We start from the raw sequence: 21,995 nt of genomic DNA, 5'->3' as shown, positions 1-21,995 counted from the left end.
AGGACCACACTAAAGCCCAAAATATATGAAGAACATAGCTCAGACCCTAACCTTTTCTAATTTTTAATGGCAGGTATAAGACGTGTTCTGGATGTAATTTGATTGGTCAAACTATCAGGCTTGAAGCAAAGCACATTTAATTCTCACACTATAGTTAAAATACAAAGAAAATAAAGAAGAATTGGAATAACAACTCTATTGGAAAACTCAACAGAATGATAGATTATTAAACTATTAAACAGCAACTGTTCCAATATAGTAATATCCCATGGACACACAGTTGGCAAAGGCAAATTCAGTGAAATAGATTGTCTCACATACAGTTGTCTAGTCCAGGAGGAAAGAACATTGAGAGAAAATTCTGAGAGAGAGAGAGATCTCGGTGTTTTGCTGTATCAGGGAGAGATGTATTGCAGCTTCCAAACTCCCAACAACTACAGAAAGTTAAATTAAAATCCTGATTTTTATGGGAGCTTGACCCCACTCTTTCAGACTACTTCTATTGTTCCAACTTTTTAAAAAACACCAAGGTCTCATAATCTGTTTACTTTATTGGCTTGAATCAGCCGGTTCGCACCTCTGTCTCAACCTTTCTTCATAAAACCAAGGATAAAATACACCTTTTAAAGCCATAATATTGTCACAAAAACTTTGAGTTGCTACCCAGAATGATTGTTGTTGATTTTTGTCTGTCTCAGACATATTTGAGCAAAAGCATGTATGAACTTCTGTCCTGGTATGGTGTCAGGTGCATGGGCTGTTTGAGCCATTGACTGATTAAATCTAACAACATGTTCCTTGAATTGTTCATAATAGACAGAAGTCTCAGTGGACTGAAGAACTGACAATGTGATACCTTTACTCAAAATCCCCCATACCAGCCAACATCCTGGTAAACCTTTTCTGTACCCATATCCTTCTGGTAATGTGACCAGAAATGTATACAGTACTCCAAGTGTGGCCTATTAAACTTGTATAAAGCTGCAGCGTAGCTCATCTGTCATTATATTCAATGTCACTTTCAATGAAGGCAGGCATACTATAGGCCTTTTTTGCTACCTTGTCTACCTGCGCTGCCACTTTCCTTGATCTGTGGACCTGCACACCCAGATCTCTCTGCGTATCAATACTTCTAATGGTTCTACCATTCACTGTGTAATTTCTGCCTTCTAAAATACATCACCTCACATTTGTCCAGATTAACCGCCATCTGCCATTTTTCTGCCCATGTCTCCAACTAATCTGACAATCCTCTTTCGCTTTCCGCAACTCCACAAATCTTTGTATCGTCTGCAAACTTACTAATTAGACCAATACTTTTTCCTTCAAATCATTTACGTAGACCATGACCAGCAGAGGTCCCAACACTGATCCCTATGGAACATCACTTTTCAAAACCCTCCATTTCTAAAAGCAATCTTCTACTACTATCCTCGGTTTCTTATGACTAAGCCAGTTCCGTAGCCATCTTGCCAGTGCACCCCAATACCATGTAATTTACCTTTTGAACCAGTCTGCCATGAGGGACCTTGACAAAGACTGTACTAAAGTCCATGTAGACAACATCAACCACTTTTCTCTCACCTATCATTTCATAGAATTCCTACAGTGTAGAAACAGGCAATTGCACCCAACAAGTCCACACCGACCTTCCGAAAAGAATCCCATCCAGACCTATTTCCTTACCTATTACACTTCCCCTGACAAATGTACCTAACCTACACATCCCTGAACACTATATGGGCAATTTAGCATGGCCAGTTCACCTGACCTGCACATTTTTGGACTGTGGGAGGAAACTGGAGCACCCAGAGGAAACCCATGCAGACACGGGGAGAATGTGCAAACTCCACACAGACAGTCACCCGAAGCTGGCGCTGTGAGGCAGCGTGCTAACCATTGTGCCACCATGCTGCCTATCATCTTCATCACTTCAAAAAACTCAATCAAATACATGAGGCATCACTGCCCTCGCTGCCTATCGCTAATAAGTCTATTTGCTTCAAAATGCATTTAGATTTTGACCCTGAGAATCTTTTCCAATAATGTCCTTATACCCAATGTGAGGCTCACAGGCCTGTAATTTCCTGGACTATCCCTGCTATCCTTCTTATACAATGGGACAACTTTGGCTATTCTCCAGTCCTCTGGTACCTCACCTGTGACTAAAGAAGATGCAAAGACGCCTGTCAGTGCTCCAGCAATCTGTTCTCTTGCCATCTTCGATATTCTGGGACAGATCCTACTAGGACTCGGGGACTTATCTGCCTTAATACTTTTTAAGACACACAACACCTCTTCTTTTTTAATAGCAACTTGGCTTAGATATTCAACACTCCCTTCCCTGATTTCATTCTCCACCAATTCTCTCTCTTTGGTGAATACCGACACAAATCATTCATTTAGGACCTCACCTACCTACCCCTTCTGCCTCCACACATAGGTTCCCTCATCCTTGTGTGGGTCAGTCCTTTCCCTGGCTTCCCTTTTGCTTTTTATATATGTATAAAAAGCCTTGGGATTCTCTTTAATCCTGTTTACTAATGACTTTTCATGACCCCTTTTGGCCCTTCTAATAGATTGTTCAAGCTCTTTCCTACTTTCCTTATATATTTAAAGGGCTTCATAAGTTCCCATCCTCCTACTTATACTTCCTTTTTCTTTTTGACCAAGGTTATCGAAGATTCATTGTGACATGTTGTACCATTCATAACCGGAACCAACAAAGGGGGAATGTCATGGATGCAGATGAATTGAAAATCAAGAGCAATTCTCTGAGGATTAGGATATTGATTTGCAGGAGCATGTAATACATTGTTCTAGAGCCTTGATTGAGCTGGAGGGGTCAGATAAAATCTTGTAGAATAGAATAGAAACCTGCTGCGAGGAAAAGTAAGCTGGTTTTGGTGCAGGTCTGTGCACATATCTGACAGATGCTTGAGTGTGCTAGCCCTAGATCACATTGGTGGTCGTAAACAGCTCTATTCTTCAATCTTGTTTGCTAACAGCCCTGATAAACCTAACTGCTGTTGTTGAGTCTCTCTGTATGTTCTGACAAAATCCTGAATGGCTGATACTACAGGATCATTTTCTGCTTAGGGCTGAAGATGTGCCTTATTTCCAGCATTCCTCTGAGGCAATGACCTAAGGTGTCTCTTTGTCAGCTAGCTGTGGAGATGTGTCAGTGATGTGTTCACCAGATTAGAGCACATCTAATCTAGAAAGATTACCGATTGAGATGAAAGTCTCTGAGCTGGTGGAGAGTACAGGCAATTATTTTGCTGGTGCATCCTCTGATGGCTGACTAATTTCTTCCACAGAGACAGAAATTGAGGTGGGCATGAATGGTATTCACCGCCTGCTTGCTATAGGTCACTGCAGAAGAGAAGAGAGGGAGGGAATCATTTGTGAAAAAGAGGCTAAAAGTAGTTCAGAATAAGTATGATTTAGCACTGGTTTTAATGGGAAAGCAGCATACCCAGTGTAATGAAATTCACTTAGCTGGCTCCTTATGGAGGTCATAGTGTCCCACATAGGCCCTTTTCTCTGGATAACTCCAGCATTTTTTCATCATATGGAATGAGAAACTTACTGTGCACCACCCTGTGGCCTGTCTTGGCCACCTCAACTTGGTTGTGAGAGATCTTTTTGAGACAAAGAAAGGGATTGAGCATGATGGAAGTGGACAGTAGATGCACTTGTGATGACACAAGCGCAGGAGAATTGGAGAGGTGTCCAGAGTATGTGAGTAGAAAGTCCAGAGGGAAAGTAGGGTTAGTAGTGTGGAGGATGAAGTTAGTGAGGGCCATTGAGTGGGCCTATTGTATGAAGTAGTGATAGTTGCAGTCCATGCGTTTTAGTGAGAGCTGTGCGCAATGGCATTATTGGAGTGAGTGCTGGTGGCCCTGAGAGTGTAAGCTATGGAAATCCATTTCATTCGTACAGAGTCTGGGGCAGAATTTAAGGTAGCAATATATCAGGACTTGACACTCTAGTACACTGTGCTCGGCTAAAGGGAGCAGTACTGCTGTGTTTGGTTTGTGAGGAGTGAGGGTGGAGGGGTGCGGTGTAGGGGCAAGTGTGGCAGGACTGCTGTGCTTGTGGAAGTCAGGGTGCGTCCACTATCCTGAGATTAGGGGCAGGGGCTGCAGGCCAGGAGCAACAAAGAAATGATTTTTGTTCCTGGCCCTGCAATTGTGCAATACCATTTACAATACATTTTGAAACTTGCTTTTGTTTTCACCAATAGGCTGAGATTGAAAAATTAAAGAAAAAAATCAAAGAGGCAATGGTACTGCGCTCAAAACTTCAGGTAAAGGACCGAAGGTATCCATCTGCACAAGACACTGTTGTTGACTACATTGAAGATACAAAACTAGGAAGTCTGAACTCAGGCCAGATGGAATTCTGTGACGAAATGTCATACCAAACTTTTGCTAATATCTTAAAGCATTAATAATAAGGAATTTCCTGTACTTATTAAACTTGCTTATTGCCTGAAGTTATGCAGTTGTGCTGCAGCCAAGATAAAAGATAAGCTTTATGTCTACTTCTTAGAGCTGGTTAACATTTCTATCATAATGCAATCTGTATTAAAATTATTGGCATTTCTATGTGTTTATTCGAAGGCAGAATGTCACCAGTTACCACATTCCCTGTTCCCTTTCCCTTCCCTGACTAAAGGTCAGTCAGAAACCTGCTTACTAAAATGTAGGTGGCCCTGCGGCCATTTTATGCTGGGACCAGTGCTGACTGGCTCATGGTTAGACTTCTGCACTCATCTTGCAGGGAGTCCCACCCAGAAAGCTGCCAACCAATCTGTAGTTTGCAGCAGCTGTACATTCAGGCATTGGCTATAGTTGGGACCAAAGGCAGCCCTGAATGAGAGAAGGTTACAGAGCTGTGCATTGTTTTTTTTCCCTGTAAGTCATCTTTACTGTTGTGGCAGTCCTGATCTTCTGGCTGAGTGAGAGAGAGAAATATTGACATGTAGTTGTCAACTTCCAAAAAAAATTGGACAACCCTGTTCTACGTGATATTGGTGAGGTCTGCCAGGCCTCACCAAGACATGAGGGGTGGTGTAGAGCCAGGTCTGACACCCTAGCTAAAAGGGGTTAGAGAGTGTGTGTGTGTGTTTCTGTGTGATGGAATGCCCCAATGCAGTGACAGTTGTTAGGCTGTCCACCTGCAAAAGGCCTTCACTTGCCAAGAGTAAAATAGTGGGGGTCGAGATTAGAGTGGTGCTGGAGAAGCACAGCAGGTCAGGCAGCATCCGAGAAGTAGGAAAATCGTTGTTTCGGGCAAACGGCGGGCAGGGTGCCTCCAGGGTGGAGAGATAAATGGGAGGGGGGGGGGTGGGAAAGGGAGAAGGTAGCAAAGAGCACAATGGGTGAGGGGATGAAGGTGATAGGTCAGAGAGGAGGGTGGAGTGGATAGTTGGGAAGGGAGATAGGCAGGTAGGGCAGATCATGAGGATGGTGCTGAGCTGGAAGGTTGGATCTGGGGTAAGGTGGGGGGAGGGGAAATGAGGAAACTGGTGAAGCCCACATTGATGCCCTGGGGTTGAAGTGTTCCAAGGCAGAAGATGAGGCATTCTTCCGCCAGGCGTCGGGTGGTAAGAGAGCGGCGGTGGAGGAGGCCCACGGCACAGTGGGAGGGGGAGTTGAAATGTTGGGCCACGGGGCGGTGAGTTTGATTGGTGCGGGTGTCCCAGAGATGTTCCCTAAAGTGCTCTGCGAGAAGGCATCCAGTCTCCCCATCGGGAGCAACGGATACAATAAATGACATTATGACATTGGTGGATGTGCAGGTGAAACTTTGGTGGATGTGGAAGGCTCCTTTGGGGCCTTGGATGGAGGTGAGGGAGGAGGTGTAGGCGCAGGTTTTGCAATTCCTGCGGTGGCAGGGGAAGGTGCCAGGACAGGAGGGTGGGTTGTTTTGGGGGGGGGGGAAGGGGGGAAGGGGGTTGTGGAACTGACCAGGTAGTCACAGAGGGAACGGTCTTTGCGGAAAGTGGAAAGGGGTGGGTAGGGAAATATATCCCTGGTGGTGGGGTCCTTTTGGAGGTGGTGGAAATGTTGGTGGATGATTTGGTTTATGCGAAGGTTGGTAGGGTGAAAGTTGAGGACCAGGGACGTTCTGTCCTTGTTATAGTTGGAGGGGTGCGGTTTGAAGGTGGAGATGCGGGATGTGGATGAGATGCGTTGGAGGGCATCTTTAACCACGTGGGAAGGGAAATTGGTGTCTTTAAAGAAGGAGGCCATCCGGTATGTTCTGTGGTGGAACTGGTCCTCCTGGGAGCAGATACGGCGGAGACGGAGCAATTGGGAATACGGGATGGCATTTTTGCAGGAGGTAGGGTGGGAAGAGGTGTAATCCAGGTAGCTGTGGGAATCGGTGGGTTTGTAAAAAATGTCAGTGTCAAGTCGGTCGTCATTGATGGAGATGGAGAGGTCCTGGAAGGGGAGGGAGGGTCATAGATGGTCCAGGTGAATTTAAGGTTGGGGTGGATTGTGTTGGTGAAGTTGATGAATTGCTCAACCTCCTCGCGGGAGCACAAGGTGGCGCCAATGCTGTCATCAATGTAGCGGAGGAAGAGGTGGGGAGTGGTGCCGGTGTAACTACGGAAGATGAACTATGGAAGAAGTTTTACATAGTCGACAGAGACAGGCATAGCTGGGACCCATGGCTACCCCTTTGATCTGGAGGAAGTGGCAGGATTCGAGGGAGAAATTAAGGGTGAGGATCAGTTCAGCCAAACAAACGAGTGTCAGTGGAAGGGTATTGTTGGGGCATCAGGAAAGGAAGAAACAGAAGGGCTTGTAGGCCCTGGTCATGTCGTTGGAGGTGTAGAGGGATTGGATGTCCCTGGTGAAAATGAGGTGTTGGGGGCCGGGGAAACAGAAGTCTTGGAGGAGGTGGAGGGCGTGGGTGGTGTCTCGAACATATGTGGGGAGTTCCTGGTCTCGGGGGGGATAGGACAGTATCAAGGTAGGTAGGGAGGGATGAGTTCGGTGGGGCAGGAACATGCTGAGACAATGGGTTGGCCGGGATGGCCAGGCTTGTGGATCTTGAGAAGAAGGTAGAATCGGGCGGTACAGAGTTCCCGGAGTACGAGGGAACTGTGGGTGGGAAATCTCCTGAGGTGATGAGGTTGTGTATGGTCTGGGAGATGATGGTTTGGTGATGGGGGGGAGGTGAGTGCATGGTCGAGGGGGTGGTAGGAGGAGGTGTCTTTGAGTTGGTGCCTGGCTTTAGTGGTGTAGAGGTCAGTGTGCCGAACTGCCACTGCATCCCCTTTATCCGCTGGTTTGATAGTGAGGTTGTGATTGGAGCAGAGGGAGTGGAGGGCTGCACGTTGAGGGTGAGAGGTTGGAGTGGGGGAGGGGGGGGTAGATAGGTTGAGGCGATTAATGACTCAGCGGCAGTTGGAAAAGAGTAAAATAGTGGCAGAGTTGGAATAAGGTACTTAAATGGCCATTGGTCTCAATAGACCAAAGGAAGTATAGGTTGCCTGCACCTTCCCTTTCCATGTAAAAAGGAAGAATTGGCAGAAAGGTCATGGGAGGATCACACACTGCATTTTACAAGTTGTCCCCACCTTACTTCCCAACACACCAATGGAGTGGGAGCATACATAAAATCCAACTGATTTGCTGTGATGTATCTGAAATCACTCACCAAACTGATTTATGTATAAAGGATTAATATTGAAAATAGTCTTTTAAACGAATACCTATTTCTCAGATGTTTGTAGATATAATTGTATTATACTACTGTTGTCCAAACATAGGTCAAGGCTAAAGCAGAGGCTGACGAACTAAATCATATTAAGGAGGGTGCTGAAAAGAAGAAGCAAAGTGTTTTAAAAAAGGTTGCACAAGCTGAGAAGATTGTTGAAAGTATTGAAGCCAAGTTTAAAGAACTTGAAGCCATACACAAGGCCCAAAATGAAGTAAGTTTCTTGAAGAACTTTAAGATAATTTGCCCTATAGAGGGGGTAAATATTTCATTGAATTCATAATATTAATCATTTTATAACTTCATAAAATTGATTGGTTTTGATTCTTTCCATATGAATCTCCTAAAGGTCTCAGAATTCAGTGATTTCAGATCTTTTATCTTCAGATATCTTCACACAAACAAGTTTTCTATTGAAAGGAAATCAAAACAATTTTAGTGCCAAATTGTATTATATTGATCATACTGTAAAGTAGTAAATATATCTGGAGCAACATATCTCATACCTTTTCCCACCTTGACTCCATTTTGACTCTGAAATGTTGATGTGATCCCAGAATGAAAGCTGTTGGCTCAGGTGTGAAAACTGTGGGGTGGTGTGGGAGATGTGGCAGGGTGGGCTGGAGTGGAGTGCTCTGGGAGGCAGGTACATCTGTGGTGAGAGTGTAAATTTGTGAAAGCTGAAGGTGGATAGATGTGTGAGAGCTATGGTGGTGATGGTGGGGGTGGGGGATGTTTGGGTGGGTTCAGCTGTAGTGATAAAGGTGTGACAGCATAGCATAGAAATGTGAGGGTGTGAAAAAGCTGTGCTATCTATTACAGAGGTTGGAGTAGACCTGAGAGAGCTGTTGGGGTAGAGCTGTGAGGGTGGGACAGAGGTATAAGAATTGTGGGGATGGGATTGTAGAATTGTGAGAGCTGTAGTTGTCAGTGGAGTGGGTGGTAAAATTATGAGTATCTGGAGTCACAAGAGCTGTAGGAGCCATGGGGATGTGTAGAACTGTGACAACTATGGCAGAAGGGACGTGTAGAGCATGGTGTTTAACCTTTTTGCAAGCTGGTAACTACATGTTAATATTTCTCTCTCACTCAGCCAGAAGATCAGGACTGCCACAACAATAAGGATAAATTACATGAAAAAAAATTGCAAAGCAATAAATTGATCATTTGAATGAGTAATTAATAAGAATGATCATTAAACGTGCCAAGCATCAGAGGAAGGGGAAGGTGAAGATGTTGTGCCAGTAACATTGACTGATGACCAAGAGAGTCAGGCTGATAGTCTGAGGACATGCGTTTGAATTCCAAATTGGCAAATAGTGAAATTCAAATTTAATACATCTATCATTTAAAAAAAAGCTAATCTGATGGCTAACTAATCAAACCTACTTGGTTAGGAAAAAGCAAGAGAGAGAGAAAAAAGACAAGGCTCCCAAGTACTGATCATATGATGTAGGCATCCCTCAGAGCCTAGGAAATAAAAGCTCTTGAGCAACTGCTAAATTTACTTTGCTAGGCCACAGGCCTGACTTTCATTCTGTTACCCCAGCAAGGCACAAACACAGATAAAGCTGGAAAAACTCAGCAGGCCTAGTAATATCTATGGAGAGAAAGCAGAGTTAATGTTTTGGATCCAGAGACCCTTCTTTACAAATGATGAAAGGTAGTAGGGGCAGAGGTTGGGCAGTAAAGCGATAGGTGGAGATGAAGCCCAGAGGAGAGAAAGACAAGCAGACAAAGGGATGGATAATGGTAAACCAGAACAAATAAAGAACCGTTATTGGGAGCCATAAGTATATGAAAGTGGGCTGACTGTGCTGAAAGCATTTATATCCTGACAGGACCTGGGGTATAGGATGGGTAAAGGACATGGAAGAAGGTGCTCAGGTTCTAAAATTATTGAACTTAATATTCAGTCTTGAAGGTTGCAAGGTCCCCAAGTGGAAAATGTGAAGCTGTTCTTTTAGCTCATGCTGAGCCTTGCTGGAGCACTGCAGCAGGTCTGAGATAGAAATGTTGGCATGGGAACACAGATGTGTTGAAGTGGCAGGTAACTGGAAGCTTGTGGTCAATTTAAAGCTGATATAACTCTTCTGAAGAACGTTGAATTCTGGCGACCTGCAGAGTTTCTCCAGCATTTTCTGTGTTTATTTTAGATTTCCAGATTACCTTTACCTCATCATGCCATCCTGTCTCTCATACCCCCTCTTCAGCATGACAGACCAGCTCCCATGGCTCACCTTGCATTTCCCTCCTCCCTATGTTAGCGTCTGCCGTCCCTGACCTGCAGACCCTGCGACAGACGTCTGGACCTCAGGCTGAGTGAATCACTGACTGTTCCTCTATTACATTTGCTGCTGATATGTTAAATAATGAGCCTCTAAGTAGGAAACACAGAAGTGAAATAGCTTTGATTGGAGGAGCAGCTCCTTTCAAAATCTTCCAGTTACACTGATTATTTTGGACAAAGGCTTAGTGCACTGCATAGTACAACTCAGCAGCTGCCTCTTGGGCAAACCTGGTATATGACATTTGAGAGCTGTGTGGAGGAGGTGTAGGGCTATGAAAACAGTGAGTTGGAGTGGTAATGATGTGAGAGCTGATGGGTTGGGATTTACATAGTTGTAAAAACAATGACTGCAGATGCTGGAAAGCAAATACTGGATTAATGGCACTTTCCCCTGCCACCGCAGGAACTGTAAAACCTGTGCCTACACCTCCTCCCTCACCTCTATCCAAGGCCCTAAAGGAGCCTTCCACATCCATCAAAGTTTTACCTGCACACCCACTAATATCATTTATTGTATCCGTTGCTCCCGATGTGGTCTCCTCTACATTGGGGAGACTGAGCACCTCCTAGCAGAGCGCTTTAGGGAACATCTCCGAGACACCTGCACCAATCAACCAAACCGCCCCGTGGCCCAACATTTCAACTCCCCCTCCCACTCTGCCAAGGACATGGAGGTCCTGGGCCTCCTTCACCGCCACTCCCTCACCACCAGACGCCTGGAGCAAGAACGCCTCATCTTCCGCCTCGGAACACTTCAACCCCAGGGCATCAATGTGGACTTCAACAGCTTCCTCATTTCCCCTTCCCCCACCTCATCCTAGTTTCAAACTTCCAGCTCAGCACTGTCTCCTTGACTTGTCCGGACTTGTCTGACCTGCCTATCTCCTTTTCCACCTATCCACTCCACCCTCGCCTTCTTGACCTATCACCTTCATCTCCTCCCCCACTCACCCATTGTACTCTATGCTACTCTCTCCCCACCCCCACCCTCCTCTAGCTTATCTCTCCACGCTTCAGGCTCACTGCCTTTATTCCTGATGAAGGGCTTTTGCTCGAAACGTCGATTTCGCTGCTCGTTGGATGCTGCCTGAACTGCTGTGCTCTTCCAGCACCATTAATCCAGTATTTACATAGTTGTGACTATGGAAATAAGAATTTGAGAGAAGTGGGAGGGGAGAAGAGCTGTGGAGGATGGGGAACAGTAAAATTGTGAGAGCTATGGAGAGGAAGTAGAGCTGGGAGGTGGTAAGAAGTGTGAGAACTGGAGGTTGAGTAGAGCAGCATGATGTGAGAGATGTGGGGTGGCCAGGGAATGACCAGAAAACTGACAGTAACATTTCTTTCTCCCCTACCAGTTTTCAGGTTCTGTTGGGTACAGCAATCAGGCCTCGCAGCTGATTTCATTAGGTTATGCCCACTAAACTTCAGCAAAAGATGGAAATGTATTTCATCAGGCCTAGAGCTGTTACCTTGGCAGAAAGGGAGCTCTTGGCACCAAACACAGTTTGGGAACCCCTGAAATGCAGGGTAGTCTGCCAAGCAGGAATTGATGTTGATTTTTATTTTCCTGGAGTCAAGAAATGTTCTGGCAATATCTTTATAGATAGAACTCCTGTATTAATATACAGAACTGAAAATATTATGTTCAGAACATGTGATTTTAAACTAATTATTTGATGACAGTGAAAGATGTTGTGGCAATGTTAATATCTTTAGTCACTTTCAGCTGTGATAGGTGTGGTAAAAGTCATATGTCATAGTGCAGTCTTGTGCATTTAACAGTCTTAAGAGTGGCAGAAGAATTGTTTGGCAACCTAGAGTAATTATGGTATTTTAAATAAAGTGTACAAATGTTAATGTTGTTATTACTTCTAAAATGTCATGTTTATGCAACATTGGAAGATTTTGACAGGTTTCGTGGATAAATGTTCAATGATACAAATGTGTAATTAGCATTAACATTAACTTTAACTTTAATATAGCAAGGTGTACAGAATTATATATCAAAGTTTAGAATTGTCTTAAGGCTCTAACTGTGTAATGATAGTATCCCTACCTCTGAACCAGGAAGCCCAGGTTCAAGTCCCACCTTCTCCAAAAGTGTGAAATAATATCCAGGAGCAGGTTGATTAGGAAAATATCTAGAAATAAGTTTTATACCATGCAACCAATAGGGCATCAAAGTCTTGTGTCCTTTAAATTTTTTTTAGGAACGCTTGTGAGACAATGTGTTGTAAATCGTTACTTGTAAGATATCGATACTATTTTGAGATAAAGTGAAGAATTTATTCATTGTCACAAAGCTGACTGCCTTTGCCTTTGTTACCACTGCAGCTATGAATGTTTGCATCATTGCAATTAGATCTATTTTTATGTACGTTTACAGGGCTTGCTTCGAGCATCTATCTATGGACCTAAACATTTCATTTATTACATATCACAATAAATGAAAATTAGTTATGGCCAATTTAAACTGGGAGACATTTACATGAACATTTCTTGTGTCACTCTAATTGTACTTTGATAGTACTTAAGGGAGAAGGAATTATACTATGACAGTCATAGTGAAGAACAGGGTGATGAGGATGGGGTAACATAGGAGTCCTGACCATGATTAGCCCATGTTCCTCAGCAGTTCACCATATCCCCCACTGCAAACCCCTCCAATATCCCCTTTGTACTGGTTGTTTTCTCATATGCACGCATCTGTTCACATCCTTGCACTTGGGGAACTGGATACTGTTCGTAACTCACGGACTGCTTGGAGAGCTAGAAAAGAAGTAGCTTAAAGTATGACACTTTCTCAGAGGAGGGGGAGAAGATTCACTCATAGATTCTTATGTGCAAAGAAAGATATTTGAGGTTGACCAACTACACATTCATCTGATTTCAGTCTTCAATTTGCTGCAGTTGACAGCTTTCATTTGGAACATTGAAACAGGCTGAATGGCCTATTGCTCTCAGGTTTGGTCTGCCATACAGCATGATTATGGCTATTGGAAAGCTTCAATGCCATTTGCCCACACTGTTCCCATAATCCTTTAAGCCATTGGTAATCAGAAATCTATCAACGTCTACTTTAAGCATAGATAATGACTGAGCTTTCACAGGCCACTGAGGTAGAAAAGATTCACAGCTCACTGAATAAAATAGATTCTCACCTCGATCCTAAATGGCATCACCCTTATTTTAAAGTTGTGCCCCCAGTTCTAAACTCCACAACTGGGGAAACATTGTACCTATATCTACCCAGTCTGTTCCTTGAAATGTTTCATAGGTTTCAATGAGACAACCTCTCATTCTGCAAAACTCTAGAGAATACAGATCCAATATGCCCACACACTCTCCATTTGCAAATTTCTTATGTGCAGTAACGATTACAGTATCGAATTTTGGAAGACAATCACCAGTATATCAACTACATCTCTGGCCACCTCCTTCGAAACTCTGGATTTACACTATCAGACCCAAAGCATTTATCAGCTTTCAGCTCTATTAATTTCTCCAGTATAACCTTCAGAATAATATCAATTTCTTTCAACTCCATGATCTCACAAGCCATTTGAATCTCTGATTCTGGGAGGTTTTTAAGCATTTTGCTTAGCTGAAAACAGGCACCACAGTAATCATTTAGCTTTTCTGCTATTTCTCTTTTCCCCCATTTTAAATTCTCTTGACTCTCATTTGGACCCACATTATTCTTAACCAAAGGTTTACCTTATAGATTCCCATAGAAGCCTTTTCATCCATTTTATGTTTTATTGCTAGATTGCATTCTTATTCTATTCTTCATTCCTTACTAGTTTCCTGGTCCTTTTACTAGATTCTAAAAACTTCTTCCTTCTCAGGTTTATTACAATTTCTGGCTACGTCATAGTCGCTTTTTACAATCTTTAATTTTCTTTGTCAGCTGTGGTTGGCTGTGAGTTTTTGCACCTTGAGGATGCTTGGACACTGTGTAAGCTATGTGTTAGTTCAATACACAAAAACAAGTTACTGCAAATTCTCAGCAGAACTGGAGGCAACTATGGACAAAAAGCAGAGTTAATATTTCCAGTCCGATGACCTTTCATCGGGGTGGAATGATTAAGTGGAGATAGAGTCCAGAGAAAGATATATGAATTGGGTAGGTAAACAAGGAGATTATGGATACATAGTTCTATAAAGACTATCATTACCAATGTACAGTTGAGTTTTTAAAAATATTTTCCCAATCCAGCTCAGCCAACTTGTGCCTCATGCTTTCATAATTTTCCTTATTTAAATTTAACAGCTTTGTTTCCAGTTGGACTACCTCATTTTCAAACATAATGTAAAATTCTATCATATTGTGGTCAATCATCCCTAAAATTTCTTTTAAAACAAGATTGTTAGATATTCCTTTTTCATGATGTAAAACTATATTCAAAGTAGCCTGTCCTCTAGTTGGCTCTGAAACATGCTGCAAAACATCCATATATCACACCCGAAGTGCATTCTCCATGGTTTTCATTTTTTTTTACCAGCGTGTATGCAGGTTGAGCCACCCTTGAATATTGTATTTCACAAGCAACAAGCTTCTCTCATCTCCGATTTATGCTATGCCTTACAATACCACTATGATTTAGTGGCCTACAAATAACTCTAACCAATGTCTGTTGCCCCTTGTATTTCTTAGTTCCACCCAAATAGACTCCATGCACTGTCCTTCTGACCAGAGATCCACCCTGCATTCAGCACTGCCTCCAGTGTAAAAGATTTCCTCATCTCTCCACCTGCAGCAAAAGCAACACCTGTTTCACCCAATTTCTTCTCTTATAATCAGGAGACAAACAGCTCACAGTATAGCAGAAAGAGTTAAAACAGGTGGTGTGATGTTCATCAAATTGTTCTTCACCCATTATAAGGAGAGGATCCTGATTCTGTCTGTCTCAAGCAGGTTCTGAAATGGTATCAGAGGATGCCCTGGCCTCACTGTGCCTGAATCCATTCAGCCACCACCCTGCACCCAATTTCTTAGGCATTTGGTCAGTAGCCCTGTAGATTATGGCACTCGAGGCCCTGCATATCAGGACAACTTTTAAATGAGTTGAAGGTTAATTCCTCTGCTGCCTTTTCAGACAGAGTGTTCCAGGAACCTATCACCCTCTGTTAAGGCAATTGGTCTTTCCCATCCACTTTAGCCTATTTCCTTACAATTGCACACTCCAATCAAATCTCACTCACTTCCTCTCTTCCAAGAAGAACAACTCCAGTCTACCCAATCTTTTATCTGCACTTTTCCAGTGCTTGTAATATCCAAGTAAATGTCCTCTGTACCCTTTCCAATGTAATTACATCCTTTTTGGAATCAGATGATCAGACCTGCACACAATATTCAGGTCATGATCTAACTAATTATGTACTGTGTACAGTTCCAGTTACCTGCCTGTGGTTGTATTCTATTCCTCAGCCAATAAAGGAATTAACCACCTTAATCACCCTATCTGGCCTGTGACTACCACATCTCATTAATTAATTCAAAACTGCTGGGACTGCTTGAGTTTTGTGCTTTTCAGGAATCTTGAGCATTCTGGAACGATTTGCTTGAAGAGATGAGGAGCTCGTATATGGGAGAAGGATGCATATTTTTGGATCATTGGAATCTCTTCTGGGGTAGAAGTCACCTGTACAAGAAGGATGGATTGCACCTGAATTTGAAGGGGACTAATATACTGGCAGGGAGATTTGCTAGAGCTGTTCAGGAGAATTTAAACTAGTAAGGTTGGTGGGGGTGGCGGGGGAGGAAAGGTGGGGTATCAATCTGAGTCTGGTACCGTTGAGAAAAGAAGCAAGTCAAACTGTCAGGGCAGGCAGGGACAAAGCAGAGAACAAGGTAGGGCTGATAAATTAAACTGCATTTATTTCAATGCAAGAGGCCTAACAGGGAAGGCAGATGAACTCAGGGCATGGTTAGGAAAATTGGACTGGTGTATCCTAGCAATTACAGAAACATAGCTCAGGGATGGACAGGGCTGGCAGCTTAATGTTCCAGGATACAAATGCTACAGGAAGGATAGAAAGGGAGGCAAGAGAGGAGGGGAAGTGGCGTTTTTGATAAGGTATAGTATGACGGCTGTACTGAGGAAGGATATTCCTGGAAATACATCCAGGGAAGTTATTTGGGTGCAACTGAGAAATAGGAAAGGGATGATCACCTTATTGGGATTGTATTATAGATCCCCTAATAGGGTCAGTGAGAAATTGAGAAACAAATTTGTCAGGAGATTTCAGTTATCTGTAAGAATAATAGGGTGGTTATGGCAGGGGATTTTAACTTTCCAAACATCTACTGGGACTGCCATAGTGTTAAGGGTTTAGATGGAGAGGAATTTGTTAAGTATGTACAAGAACATTTTCTGATTCGGTATATGGATGTACCTATTAGAGAAGGTGCAAAACTTGACCTACTCTTGGGAAATAAGGCAAGGCAGGTGGCTGAGGTGTCGGTGGGGGAGCACTGTGGGGCCAGTGACCATAATTCTATTAGTTTTAGTGGTGGAAAAGGATAGACCAGATGTAAAAGTTGAAGTGCCAAAATTAGCCTTCCTCCAATTTTGAAGTGTTAGGCAAGAACTTTCATAAGTTGATTGTGGCCAGATGTTCTCAGGTAAAGGGACGGCTGGAAAATGGGAAGCCTTCAAAAATGAGATGAGAGTCCAGAGACAGTATATTCCTGTTAGGGTGAAAGGAAAGGCTGGTAGGTGTAGGGAATGATGGATGACTCGAGAAATTATGAGTTTAGTTAAGAAAAAGAAGGAAGCATATGTCAGGTATTGACAGGAGAGATCAAGTGAATCCTTAGAGTACAAAGGCAGTAGGGGTATACTTAAGAGGGAAGTCAGGAGGACAAAAAGGGGACATGAGATAGCTTTGGCATACAGGGTTAAGGTGAATCTAAAGGGATTTTACAAATATATTAAGGACAAGAGGGTAACTAGGGAGAGAATCGAGCCCCTCAAAGATCAGCAAAGCAGCCATTGTGTGGAGCCGCAGGAGATGAGAGAGATAGTAAACGAGTATTTTGCATCAGTGTTCTCTGAAGAAAGGCATGGAAGATATAGGATGTGGGGAAATAGATGGTGACGTCTTGAAAAATGTCCATATTGCAGATGAGTAAGTGCTGGATGTCCTGAAACACCTAAAAGTGGATAAATCCCTATAACCTGATCAGGTGTACTCTAGAACTCTGTGGGAGGCTGGGGAAGTGATTGCTGGGCCCCTTGCTGAGATATTTATGTCATTGATAGGCACAGGTGAGGTGCTAGAAGACTGGAGGCTGGCAAAAATGGTACCACTATTTAAGAAAGGTGGTAAGGACAAGCCAGGGAACTATAGACTGGTGTGCCTGATGTCAGTGGTGGGCAAGTGGTTGGAGGGAATCCTGAGGGATAGGATGTACATGTATTTGGAAAGACAGGGACTGATTAGGGAAAGTCAACATGGCTTTGTGCATGGGATATTATGTCTCACAAACTTGATTGACTTTTTTTGAAAAAGTAACAGAGAATTGATAAGGGCAGAGCAGTGGATGTGGTCTAATTGGACTTCAGTAAGGCATTCAACAAGATCGCCCATGGGAGACTGGTTAGCAAGGTTAGATATCAAGGAATACAGGGAGAACTAACCATTTGGATACAGAACTGGCTCAAAGGTAGAAGCCAGAGGGTGTTGGTGGAGGGTTTTTTTTTTGACTGGAGGCCTGTGACCAGTGCAGTGCCACAAGGATAAGTGCTGGATCCACTACATTTCATCATTTATATATATGATTTGGATGTGAACAGAGGAGACATAGTTAGTAAGCTTGCAGATGACACCAAAATTGGAGGTGTAGTGGACAGCGAAGAAGGTTACCTCGGAATACAATGGGAACTGGGCCAGGTGGGCCAATGGGCCATGGAGTGGCAGATGAAGTTTAATTTAGATTAATGCGAGGAGCTGCATTTTGGGAAAGCAAATCTTAACAGGACTTCTATACTTAACGGTAAGGTCCGAGGGAGTGTTGCTAAACAAAGAGACCTTAGAGTGCACGTTCATATCTCCGTTAAAGTAGAGTCACAGGTAGACAGGATAGTGAAGAAGGCATCTGGTATACTTCCCTTTATTGGTCAGAACATTGAGTATAGGAGATGGGAGGTCATGTTGCGGCTGTACATGTTGGAATATTTTGGAATATTCCATGCAATTCTGGTCTCATTCCTATCGGAAGGGTATTGTGAAACTTGAAAGGGTGAAGAAAAGATTTACAAGGATGTTGCCAGGGTTGGAGGATTTGAGCTATAGGGAGAGGCTGAATAGACTGGGGATGTTTTCCCTGGAATGTCGGAGGCTGAGGGGCATGGATAGGATAAATAGACAGTCTTTTCCCTAGGATGGGCTAGTCCAGAACTAGAGGGCATAGATTTAGGGTGAGATATAAAAGGGACCTAAAGGGCAACCTTTTCACGCAGAGGGTGGTGTGTGTGTGGAATTAGCTGCCAGAGGAAGTGGTAGAGGCTGGTACAATTGCAACATTTAAAAGACATCTTGGATGGGTATATGACTAGAAAGGGTTTAGAGGGATATGGGCCAGGTGCTGGCAAGTGAGACTAGATTAGTTTGGGATATCTGGCCGACATGGATGTATTGCTATACATATCTGTGTCTATGACTATGTGCATCATTGGAATGGATGCTTTCCTGTTGACAAAGGATGCTGGATGTACCGTGGGAGCCTTACTTGTCTCACATGCAGCTTATGCACTGACAGGCCCCAGGCTGTTCAGATTCCACACATTCCAGTGGATTCTTAAAAAGAATTGTTGATGTAGAAGTTGAGATGTACTGCGATTTTCAAAGCCATTTGTATAAGATGTAACTAAACTCAATATATCTCAATATAACGTGGCAGCATGTTGCAATGTAAATCTTTCTGGGAGCCTCAATCTGCACTTAAGTTATTGCTTGGACATCTGTAATTAGTTGAACCATATATTGTATACCCTTTACCAGGAATAAACACTTCTTAACATGGCAGACTGTTGTTACTTGCTCTTTCATCTTTCTCTAGCACTCCTAACCAGAAGCATATCCTCTTGCTATTCCTGCTGTTGTATCTATGGTCCTCTCGGTGCCTTATTTCCAATTCTCTTTTCTGCTTCTCCTCCTCAGAGGGGCCATGAAGACTGTGTGGATCAGCTCAATTTCAAGTGTATTCTTCCTGTGTCTTATGCTTTCTTTGCAGTCTACATTTCCAAAACCTTTCCATTGCTACTCTCTTGAAGAATATTACACTGATCCCTAGTGTCCCTTGCAGAATGTCCCCAACCTTTGATGAAGGCACCTTCACATCTTCCTGGCACCACAACATTTATTGCTTTTGGCACTTTTAGTGATTGTACTTTAACATGGCCTCCCTCACTCTATTCATGATAGCATCTTCATAGATCTTCAGCTTTTCTCCAGCAATAGTATCTGTTCCCCACTCTCCACCTTCCAAAGCACATTGTCTTTCAGAATGACTGATTAGTGGAGACTATGGAGACCAGCTTTGTTGCTGCACCTTTAGTCACTTGGGGTACAATTGAGGTTTTCTCTGCCATTACAATGTAAGTTTGAAATGTCAAAAAATTTAATGGTTGAAAGCTCTGTGTCTTCCAGTAGCTTCTGGCAGCTTACGATTGAGCTGCCATGATTATTTTTAAGTATTATAAAATAAATTTCTTGCTCATGTCTTGAGACTAAATCTTTTGGTTTTTAATGTTTTTGACATATTCAAGGATTATTTTTAAATTCCTTAATAAATACACAAATATACGTAACATCTGGAAAGTATCTTTTATTTACTCAGAAGATTGGAATCCTTTGAAGGGTCTGTATTTGCTATTATTTAAGGTATAAATTAAAATATTTTTGATTGCCTAAGGTGTACAAGGTTATGGGGATGGAGTGAGGAAAAAGCATTGAAGTATTCTATCAACCACAATCAAATTGTTATGGCAAGGTAGGCTGAATGGCCAACTCCTGTTTCTGAATTCCCATGTTCGTGTTCCTAAATACTGGGAATACCACCAAAATACTTAAATGTATTTTGGAATATTATGTAAAATGCAACAAAACCCTTCCAACACTATGATTATAATTGTTTCTTATGCTAATTTATTTCTGTCAGAGTATGGCGGTGCCTTTGGAAAGTAATATCAGTTGTAATGGCCAAGATTATAACAGCCTCATGATTGCTGTGACTTCAATGGTAGAAATACATGGTAGTTTTGAATTTAAAAAAAAATGTATTAATTCATGTGTGTAGGCATCACTCAATTCAACCCATCCCTAACGGCCCTTGAGAAGGTGTTGGAAGGCCATCTTCCTGAACTGTTGTAGTCCATATATTGTTGGTATAGTAGTTTTGAGGAACACATTCCCACTTAGCTTTCTATCATCATCAAATTTGTAAATCTTACTTTTGGTTCCCACCTCCAAATCATTGATATCTTGTGAACAGCTGGGTCCCAAGAACTAATCTTTATAGTACCCCACTAGTCATAGCCTGTCAACGTGAAGACCAGTTTGTTCCTTCTGTTTTCCGTCTATTAGTCAATCATTAATCATGCCGGTACATTGCTTCCTTTCCTAAGTATTTTATTCCTTCGAGACAGCCTAAGATGGAGTAACTTCAGCAAAGCCTTCTGACAATCAAAATATGCTACATCCATTGGTTCTCCTTCAATAAATTTTGCTAGTCACTTCCTCAAATAAATCTCCAACAAATCTATCAGTCATGATTTCCCATTCCAAATCCAGGATGACAAGTTCTTATTCATTCACGGGACGTGGGCTTTGCTCAGCATAGGAATACAGAAACAGGAGTCAGCCATTCAGCTTACCTCACCACATGCTAGGCCAGCATTTATTGCCCAACCCTAATTACCCACAGGTAACTGCAGCTCACATGTAGGCCAGACCAGATAAGGATGGCATTTTTCTTCCCTAAAGAATATTAATTGACAATGATTTTGTGACCATCATTTGACTCTTAAATCCACAGTTTTATTGAATTCAGATTTCACCATCTGCCAGTATTCAAATCCAGGTCCCCAGAACATTACCTGGGTCTCTGGATTAAGAGTCAGAGCATCATACAGCACAGAAACAGACCCCTAGGTCCAACTCGTCTGTGCTGACCAGATATCCCAATCTGACTTTGTCTCATTTGCTAACATTTGGCTCATATCCCTCCTTAATGCTTCCAATTCGTATACTCATCCAGATGCCTTTTCACTATTATCGTATGTGCCTCCATCACTTCCTTCCATATAAGCTTCACCCTCTGCATGAAAAAGTTACCCCTCAGGTCCTTTGCAAATCTTTCCCCTCTCACCTTAAACCTATACCCTCTTGTTTTGGACTCCTCCATAGCACCCCTCCCCTAGCCTCCAATCCCCAGACCTAGTAAAAATGCCTTAGTTATTCATCCTATCCATGCCATTTATGATTTTATGAATGTCTTGAAGATCACCACTCAGCCTCCAACTCTCTGGGGGAAAAAGCCTCAGCCTATTCAGCCTCTCTCTATTACTTAAACCCTCCATTTCTGGCAATATCCTTGTAAATATTTTCTACACACTCTCAAATTTAATGCCATTCTTCCTGTAGAAGGCCGACCAGAATTGTACACAGTGTACTAAAAGTGGTGTCATCAATGTCCGCTATAACTGCAACATGACATCCCAACTTCTATACTCAGTGTACTGACCAATGAAGGCAAACATACTCCATGCCCTCTTCACTACCCTTTCTACCTGCAACTCCACTTTCAAGGACCTGCACCTGCTCTCCTAGGTCTCTTTATGCAACATTCCCCAGGGCCCTACCATTAATTGTATAAGTCCCAGCCTGATTTGCCTTACCAAAATATAACATCTCACATTTATCTCCCATTGACCTATCTGATCAAGGTCTTGAAATA

The 21,995-nt window shown here is 42.8% G+C and overlaps 1 protein-coding gene across 6 annotated transcripts in view; it reads left to right on the top strand.

The window, feature by feature from the left end:
- Window positions 1-21,995, top strand: part of ccdc178 (coiled-coil domain containing 178) — a 379,630-nt gene that overhangs the window by 115,528 nt on the left and 242,107 nt on the right. For all 6 annotated transcript variants that reach the window (XM_072570453.1, XM_072570452.1, XM_072570451.1 and 3 more), the window contains 2 exons: window positions 4,250-4,312; window positions 7,793-7,954. In XM_072570453.1, coding sequence (XP_072426554.1) covers window positions 4,250-4,312; window positions 7,793-7,954 — 225 coding nt within the window. The remainder of the gene's footprint in view (window positions 1-4,249; window positions 4,313-7,792; window positions 7,955-21,995) is intronic.

This window comes from Chiloscyllium punctatum, chromosome 5, assembly GCF_047496795.1.
Source record: "Chiloscyllium punctatum isolate Juve2018m chromosome 5, sChiPun1.3, whole genome shotgun sequence".
Taxonomy (NCBI): Eukaryota; Metazoa; Chordata; class Chondrichthyes; order Orectolobiformes; family Hemiscylliidae; genus Chiloscyllium; species Chiloscyllium punctatum.
This window is presented reverse-complemented; position numbering and strand designations above follow the sequence as displayed.